The following is a 9,227-nucleotide window of genomic DNA, read 5'->3' on the forward strand; positions in this document are numbered from 1 at the left end:
CGGCCCGGTGGCGCCGGCCCGCGCCAGCCCCACCCGAGCGAGAGGGCCCGAGTCCCCGCCGCCGCCGGCGACGGCTAGGCTTCGCCTGGCCGCGCCCTTGGGCGGCGGCGAGGGAGGAGGAGGAGGAGTGGGGGAGGTTCGGCGGCGATGGGATCTGGGGCCTCCCGGTCGCCCACGCGGGGGGCGGCTCGGGAGGGAGACGTACGGGACGGGAGAGTTGGTATGTCGTAGTCTTTTCACCACTTAAGGTAACTGCAAGTAACATCAAGAATCATAGTATAAGCTAGTACACCTAGCAGAGGCAGAAAGATTAATTGGGCCATGGCCATGAGAGCTGCCCGGCACCAAATTAACCTCGAGCTACACTATAAGTCGGTGTTCCTAGCTAACACTCGCTTCCATGGTTGCCCATCACAAACGGATCGATTAGCTGAGCTAGCATGGCAAGAAAGGTTTTCGCATGCGTCTCTCTTGTAATCCTTGCGCTTGTGCTCGCTGGCCCAGGCGCGAAGGCCGCGGCGATCTACAGCATCGACGGGGCGGTGTCGTCGTCCTCGTCGTTGGCAAGACTGGAGGACGGTGTGGCGCCAGAGCTCGCGGTGGTGACGACGGCAGATCTGGAGGTGCACCGCGACATCCTCCGCGGCATCGGCACGGGAGCCCTGGACCCCAGCAAGCCAGGCTGCCTGCCGTTGTGCGCCGGGAAGGGACTGCCGTACACCGGCCGGCGATGCAACCCATATAACCACTGCCCACCAAAAAAGTGAACGTAAGGGCACTACAACTACTACGGACTGTATCCATTTCCATTCTTGAAGTATAAGTTGTCATCGCGCGGTCCCGCTGTACAAACAATTGTGAAGTGGCAGTGATGATCGAAAGTGAAGGTTATCTTTGTACTCCTCTTTTATACTACTCTTTTATACTAGTACTCGCAGATTAATATTACACGAGTTAATATAACTAGTACTACTGATTGTGTATGTTCAATGCACGTTAATATTACACAAGTTATTAACTTTACTAATCGCAGATTAATATTAGGAGTTTAGGACGTTAGATAGATGCGGTTGAACAAGTGAGATTTGTTAGATATCTGCAACTCGCCATTTTTATATTGGTATAGATATAGATAAACATAAGCTACTATTGAGTGAGTTGCTTTGTTCTGTGACTGTACCACATTGTCGAGAAAGATGGTAATTTTCTCTACTGAAACCAGCTGCGGCTATTCACGTACGCATGTAGGCACCATTCATTCATTCATTCATTTTGTCACCAGATCGATCATCAAAAGCTGTATATATGTGCTAATCGGCAACTTCGGATCACTCTGCTTTATTCTTAGATTTTTCTGATACGAAGTTCATTGGTACGCACGTGGTACTATATCCCCCGCTCCTTATTGTTACATCCATCGCCTGCCTGAAATCCCTACTTCTTACATGGGTTTACTAGCACCGCGAGGAGATGGATTCGATGGAGCTTAGCTTGACGATAAGCTGGTCTGGTAGGCCTGCCACCCTCGGGCGCGGTACTCCCTCGCGGCACCGGCAGGATCGCTCACCTCTATGATCGCGCGCCCGACCACGATCACGTCGCCGCCTCGCTCGTTTACGACCTGCAAACAAAATAAGGGGTAATGAGCAGCAGGTTGCAATGCAGTGCAGGTGAGAGATCAGTGTCAGTCAGCACATATGAAGCAGAGACTTCACGGTAAAAAAAAAACTCCCTCTGAGAAATAACTGCTAGGTGCGTGTGAAGAAAACAGACAGAGTGGTAGTCACACAAAACTGAAATGGTAACAGACTCACCAAATGAGGGGTTTCATACTGCTGACCAGGAGAATCTCCTCCAGCGACAACATCAACTCCGGTATCGACAACGTGGACGAACGCTGGGCTCGGCGCTGGAGCTGGCCAGGATGCAGGGTTTACCGACAAGAATCCGATAACGAAATCAGAATGTTGCTCGGCAAACTTCACGGCTGCCGTGGTGTAATCTCCATGAGCAAGGTTGCTCGGTGCGCTCATCTCAGCAACCAAGAGTAACCCTTTTCCCTTTGGCAAACCCTTGAAGACAATAAATTGTCAGTTTTAGTGTCTATGAGCAGTTGAGCAGTAGTACACTACTACAACATAGTATCAGCCATCAGCAGCTGTAACATTGACCCTTGGAATTTTCAGCTCAGGATTAACTAGTTATAAGGCAAGTAATTAGCATAGTATACCTTCAGCTTCAAGCCATCTATGATTCCAGGTCCAGGGACTACATGCGCTGTGACAATATCGGCCCAGTCTGATATGCGGAATATTCCTCTGAATCAAAAGTAAGAACGCTAGTTATATTATGTCGGTATATACAGAATAAACAAAGTCAGTAGGTGGTTTATAATCCTCTGCTCTCACCCTTCATATTGCATAGTTACCGTGTTCCCCATGTCAGCGAATTTGCGGTCTTCAAGGATCAAAAAGTTGTGCTCTTCAGCAATCTTCGGAAAACAAATTAAGAATCATGAAACAGAAAACAAGCAATGTAAGAACCAAGCAGCCAAAACCACATTTCAACAGTAGAACAAACAGATTGACAGCGAACATATTACATTGCCTTGGTATAAAGGTCTATTTAGGACTGTCCAAATGTGAAGAAGGCATTATTAAGGGTGTACATAACTTATATGGGACAAACACACTTTCAGACTCTAATAAATGCAGAAGTGAAAAGAACTGTATGAACAAAGGCAATCTGTACTGAACCTACAATTGCTTTATATATCTACACCTGATAGGCATGATCCAACACATGATTTATGTTCTCCTTTCAGACTGATCCAATATCTGATTACTGAAAAACTAACTTCAACTCAATGCAGGACTAGAATGGCATACTGGTCTACTAAACAATGCTACACGTACGGATGGGCCTTACGGAATTAATCTTACAGAATGACGTGGGAGAAAGCAAGCAGCAAATACCGCATTTCTGCAGTAGAAAACAGATCACAAACAGAGTACATTGCCTTGCTATACACGGCTATTTTGTCCAAATGCGAAGAAGGCATTATCGTGGGCGCACAGAACTAGATGGGAAACGGCACACTTCCACATTTTAACAAGTGCAGAAGTGAAACATGCTTCCTGACAGATCAGATGAACAAAGATACTCTGTACTGCTGAACTTACAACTGGTTTATTTTTCTACACCTGATAGGCATGAAGCATGATTCTACACTTGATTTCTTTTCTTTTTTTTCAAAATGATGTAACATCTGATTACTGACAACCAAACTCCAATTCAGTACTGGACTGGTATGTCACTACTAGTCTTACGACCAGACATAAAAATGCGAGGAAAATCATCAATAATAAGGACGGTTGAAAGAAAATAAAGGTTGCATCAGAAGCAGGGTGGCCATACCGAACGGAGCTTGGCACCAAAATCTGGTGTAAAATCAGACAAGATATCCACATGGGTTTTCAGCATGCAAATCTCTGGACCAACCTACAATTGGAGAACAAAATTACTACTAGTGGTACATGTTAAGATTGGGGGCCTAGTAACAAAAATTTAAACAGGACTTGGAAATTAATAAAACGAGCATCGGAAAAATAGTGAAAATGTCAAAGATAATCCAGCTTAGTGAAGAACTGTATGAGACAGAGATGACATTGTATTCAGCACCTGTACTGAACCCACACCGATTTTTTTTCGAGTGGTACTATTTATACCTGCAACATTAGATTCCTCAAAAGTATTTGCAACAGTACATGTGAAAGGTATACAATAAGTACAGTACAAAAATTCTGAATTTATTCAGTTCACAACCCCCAAATCTGTGTCTTTGTTTCATGCATGAATTACTGATGCAGTCAATTTGGTCTTGAAACATTACATGTGTGCAGTCAATTTCATCTTGACACATTACAGAATGCTTGATTACCCAAGATGATAAATTATAAGTGTGTAAACAACCTATCTGAGCATCAATAAACAGCAAATGATAATTTATTAGTACTGTATGATTTGTATACCTTGTTGGCTAGCTCAAGGAGTTCCTTTGCTGTTGTAACATCGGCGGCGACGCAGAGGTTGCTCTGCTTTGCCTCCATGACCTCGAGCAGCTTCCTCCCCACCGGGTTCTTGGCCAGCCTCGCCCTCTCGGCGAACGCCGTCCTGGCCGGCACCACCTTGGGCTCCGCCGGCACCAAGACCTTCCTGTTGGCATCCAGGAAGCGCTTCACCTCTGCGGCCTTCTCCCGGGTGACCTTGCCGTGGCTGACGAGCACGGCGAGCACCTCGGTGAGCGTCATGAGCGAGTGCAGCGTGACCCCGTTCGCCGCGAGGTTCTCCCTCCCGCCCTGCTCGCGGTCGACGACGACGACGGCGTCGGCGACGACGAGCCCCTCGTCCCGGAGCGGCGCGACGGTCTCGAGCACGGAGGCGCCGCTGGTGACGAGGTCCTCGACGATGAGCACGGTGTCCCCGGCGCGGAAGGAGCCCTGGGTGCGCATGGCGGGAGGGGCGCCGGCGCCGGTCTCGTGGTAGCGGCGGAGGATCATGGGGATGCTGCGGGCGACGGAGAGCACGGAGGCGAAGGGGAGGGCCGTGTAGGGGACGCCGCAGAGGAGGCCGTAGGGGCGCGTGGAGGGGAGGGAGCCGAGGAGCGCGGCGACGCGGGAGAGGAGGCGCGGGTGGGAGACGAGCACGCGCAGGTCGAGGTAGATCGGGGAGGTGATGCCGGACTTGAGCACGAAGGCGCCGAACTTGTAGGCCTCCACCGCGTGCAGCTCCAGGATGAGGGACTCCATCGCGGCGGCGTCCATGGCGAGGACCGGCGACGGCGAGGTAGGGAGCGTGGTGTGGTGTAGTGGGAGGAGGGAGGAGACGGAGGAGCGAGCGAACCTCTGGCAGTGTGCAGTGTATGTACCACTGGCGCTGGGGGGTAGTGTTGACTAAAGCGTGACTTTTCCATATGAGGAGAGGATGAGGCGTGCTGGAGAAGGCGCCGCCGTCACGTCAGCGCGAACGTGGCACCGGCTGAGGATTGATACGGTGGGGTCGGGGGGCGCGGCGGCTAGAGCCGGCAGATTCGCTTTTTTTCCTTTTTATTTATTTTCAACCATAACAGTACAACAAACATTAGAAATAATAAAATTATATCCAAATTCATATACCACCTAGTGACGACTACAAACACTAAAGGAGACGAAAGCGCATCGCCGTCATCGCCCCTCCCTCCCTAAAGCCGGGCAAAACTTGTTATAGTAGACAGTCTGGAAGTCGTCGTGCTAAGTCCCCATAGAATCAGCACAGCAGAACAACAACCGTAGCGGATGAAGAGTAGTGTATATTGGAAGAATCCAACCTGAAGACGCACCAATGTAGATGAACTACGACCAGATCCGAGCAAATCCACCAAGGACAGATCCGCCGGAGACACACCACCACACGCCCACCAACTATGCTAGACACACCACCGGGATGGGGGCTAGGCGGGGAGAACCTTATTCCATCTTCAGGGAGCCACCACCGTCTCGTCTTCCTGAACAGGACACAAACCCTAACAATACTCTAGGCGGGGATAACCTTATTTCATCTTCAGAAGTCATCACCGTCTCGTCTTCCTGAGCAGCACACAAACCCTAACAATACTCCAAGGAATATCTAAAAACAGAACCCTCTAGCCTGCAAGGGCTGGGATACATTGCGCCGCCATGGCCCTAAGGCTACCGATTTGATTCAAGGCCAGCACTCCACAAACTAGCTACTTTTGAAAAAATATTTGCTTTTTTATATGCCAAAAAATGTTAAAAATATTGCACATATACTCTCTCTCCGTCACAGCAACACTTATTTTGGAATGGGCGGATACTTTATACGGAGGTGTAGTATGTGCTGGTGAATTTCTTTAATGTATATTTTTGTATGTGGTGTACACAAAAAAAATATGGGCTTACTTTTTTCTTTTTTTGCCACAAATATATTTCTTTGGCCCACAAATCGGAAAACGTATTATTTAATAAAAATGTGAAGATATATAGAGAACACATTTATTTGTCTGTTCTAGCTCCCATAATTAGATGTGATATACACTCGTTATTACACCGTTTTCATTCCAAATAAACTGAATGTATAATCTTGTCTCAAGTCAAATTTCTCTATATTTGACAAAAATTTATAGAGAAATATGTTAATATTTGCCATGCACAAATACTTTTTTTAATGGTGAACATGATAAAACTAAGTAGGTTGTTGTAGATGTCTGATATAATGTCCTGCTCGCACCGATCCATATTAATTATTGCTGACTTAGTACAAATTAAGTACAATTAATATAAATCTAAGAGAGTAATAAAGTTTTACTTTAAGACACAATCAAAAAAAGGTTTTGGGTTAATGGAAAACTAGGAGCCTGTTCGGACTCCCTCCGGCTCCGCGACTCTGTTCCGGAGCGGAGCGGCAGCTAGTTCTAATTTATGGAGTGGCTAAAAGAATGCTCCGCCCGCTCCGCTCCGTGACCGAGGAGTGGAGGGCTGCCGAACACAGCCTAGAACTCGAGTTAATTCATAACAAAAGGAGTAACAAACAACGGCCAGCAACTCCCTTCGCTGGATTTTTTGCACGGTCAGACAAAGACACGACAGATGCTCCTGAGCAGAGCACAATGGATGGTCTTCATATCTTCAGAAAATAATTTCGAAATGGAGATGCAGAGAGCCAATAATATACCAGCAAAATTACTTGTTAGTCATGCATGTTTCCAGCAAAATTCAGAAACTAATCCCAAAGAAAACAAAAGGCAAATGCGCGTTCATTTTAAACCCCAGGATAACTAGGAAGCATTCATGTCAATGCTACACCACTCCTGCAACTAAACAGTTATAGGTTTACTGGAAACGATCTAGCCGCCTCACCATTAAGGGGCCAAAATAACATCATGTCCAATAAGTACGTACTCCCAGCAGCTTCAGCGTGTGATGTCCTCCACTTGAGTACTTCCAGCATCTTCTTCGGCGCGCTTCCTCTTGAGCTTGCTCCCGTCCAGTCGCCATTGGTTCTGGACGTACGCGACGACTTCTTCCAGGGTCGCTTTCCGGTCCTCCTTGTAGTTCCACAGCTCGCTGAAAGGATAGCGGCTACTGGGATTGTGCTCGTTGATTTCGAGCAGAGCCTTTGTCACCAAGTCACAGATCTGCTCCCCGTGTTCTTCTTTCAGAGCCCGGAGCTTCTCGTCGTCCTCACAGAGAATTTCCTACAGCAGAGCACGTACTGTTAGACGGACGGCATTTTCTCCAAGCCAAACAAACTATTATTCACAGCTTCAAAGCCTGCATTTCATGGATATGCCAAGCTTGCTGTTACATGCGTGTTATGATTAACTTAAGATACGGATACTCCATTAGTATATATGGTCATATATCATTGCAGAGAGTTATGTCAAATTTACACAACGAGTGTTCCAAGTAGGTGGTAGGTGTGAATTACAGAATGTTCAGGAAAAACAACTCTTCCACATGGTGGCAGAGCTTCACAGACGACGTATATGTCATGAATTTCAGAAGCCTACCAGGATATACCCAATTAGCCTAGCATTGGATCTAGAATGGGAAGTAACAGTAATATTGTGCAACATTTTTTTGTCGTCTAAGCAAGCCCAAGCAGTGAAAACAATTCACATTCCTGATTCAGTTGACTAGCGTGCATTTTTAAACGGTCGACATCCCAACATATAACTCTGAGCAAACGGTAGATAACTGACATATAACCTTTTTGAAGAAAAAAAATAGTATAGAGTTGACCATATCAGAGGAAATCGACAATTAGAAGAATCCAACACTTGAATATAGAGCAAATCACTATTTATTCAATAAGATTCTGTAGATTCTGACCCAGAGCAGCTACCTAACACACTAACATAAGTTCTAGCCCTCAAGGACAAACCTGGAATTGCTCCACAAATTATATTTTTTGAAAATCACACCACATTTTTATTATGTGTCTTAGGTAACATATATACGTCTAAATAGACAGACTCAGTAATCAAGCATCCATGGAATAAAATTAACTATTGTACTTAAAAGGGAATTAAATGTTTCAGTGTTATATAAACTAAACCAATCTATTAAACAATTCATTGTAAAATCTGCATGTGGTAAAGAACATTTGGAGCATACCATGAAAAAAAGATTACTCTCTGCTATTTTGTTCCTTTTGGTAAGAAAATCTGGGAGAGTAAATTAAACTAAGCACCTCTAATTTCCACCATTAGTTCATTAAGAAATACATGTACTACAGAAATGCTTGCAAAGCCGAAAGTCTACCATGAAACCACTGACACACGATATTAGAGAAAGCAAATTGTGAAGTAGCAACAGTAAAGAGATATATACCATTTCTTTTCCATCAACCATGATAGCTTTAAAAGGGTGCCATTTTGGATTTCTTATCTCATTCTCCCATTTTTCACAAAATAAGGCAGCATGATAACTTGATTCAGCAGGTTCTGACAATTTCTGGTTGAAAGCTTTTTCAAGTGATTCCAGGTTAAGCATGCCCATCTTTTTGATGCCTATAGATGTTCGGTCAGTTGTAAGATCCTGGAAGCCCTGTAGAGCATGCAACAGGTCAGAAGGAGAATGGATTTCAGCTGTTATGCAAAATCATCAACAGTAACACATCGCCATCTCATGGACAGGTGCTCAGTCAATGAGGTAACTTACACGTATCAGTGCCTTCCGAGCAAGCTGTAACTCATCATTGGATTGTCTTTCCTTGGTAATCAAAGTCCGAACAATTGATTCCACTCTGTCATATTTGTCTTGCAGCTCCTCACTCTGTTCAGCCATTTTCTTCTTTGATTCAGAGTCTTCACCTTGCATAGGTTTCACTGCTTCCAATTTGCTCTGCAGCTGCTTTGTTTCCAACTCAAGCTTCTGCTTGGCATTCAGTTCCTGATCTAACATGTGAAATAATAGAGCGACTTGTTTCTCCCTCTACATTAACAGTACAGAGAAACACTCAGATCACTAAGCTTCTCAAAACAAAAATTGGAAAAACAAGTTATGATCCTTCTTTACGTATTATTCAATAACAGAATATCAGATGAAAACTAAAACAGGGGGGAAAGAAAACCAGTAATAAGCAGTTAAGCAGAATGCTGGTATGCAAAAAAAGCAAATAGCAATCAAACACCCTACTCAGACCCCCAAAAAGAGAGAAAGAAGAGA

At 45.4% G+C, this 9,227-nt stretch overlaps 3 protein-coding genes across 3 annotated transcripts; 1 reads left to right on the plus strand and 2 right to left on the minus strand.

The window, feature by feature from the left end:
* The first annotated feature begins 387 nt into the window (after window positions 1-387).
* Window positions 388-930, plus strand: LOC123080736 (uncharacterized). Its single transcript, XM_044503671.1, has one exon. The coding sequence runs from the start codon at window positions 441-443 to the stop codon at window positions 765-767; it is 327 nt and encodes a 108-aa protein (XP_044359606.1). The 5' UTR covers window positions 388-440; the 3' UTR covers window positions 768-930.
* Window positions 931-1,304: 374 nt separating this feature from the next.
* Window positions 1,305-4,944, minus strand: LOC123080737 (uridine 5'-monophosphate synthase). Its single transcript, XM_044503672.1, has 6 exons — window positions 4,032-4,944; window positions 3,418-3,501; window positions 2,409-2,491; window positions 2,231-2,318; window positions 1,815-2,072; window positions 1,305-1,621 (listed from the first exon to the last, which is right to left on the minus strand). The coding sequence occupies exons 1-6, from the start codon at window positions 4,821-4,823 to the stop codon at window positions 1,487-1,489; spliced, it is 1,440 nt and encodes a 479-aa protein (XP_044359607.1). The 5' UTR covers window positions 4,824-4,944; the 3' UTR covers window positions 1,305-1,486.
* A 2,014-nt stretch (window positions 4,945-6,958) lies between these two features.
* LOC123080738 (factor of DNA methylation 1-like) lies at window positions 6,959-8,989 on the minus strand. Its single transcript, XM_044503674.1, has 3 exons — window positions 8,721-8,989; window positions 8,391-8,606; window positions 6,959-7,252 (listed from the first exon to the last, which is right to left on the minus strand). Exons 1-3 carry the CDS (start codon window positions 8,961-8,963, stop codon window positions 6,968-6,970), a joined length of 744 nt encoding a protein of 247 aa, XP_044359609.1. The 5' UTR covers window positions 8,964-8,989; the 3' UTR covers window positions 6,959-6,967.
* Window positions 8,990-9,227: the final 238 nt, after the last annotated feature.

This window comes from Triticum aestivum, chromosome 3D, assembly GCF_018294505.1.
Source record: "Triticum aestivum cultivar Chinese Spring chromosome 3D, IWGSC CS RefSeq v2.1, whole genome shotgun sequence".
Lineage (NCBI taxonomy): Eukaryota > Viridiplantae > Streptophyta > Magnoliopsida > Poales > Poaceae > Triticum > Triticum aestivum.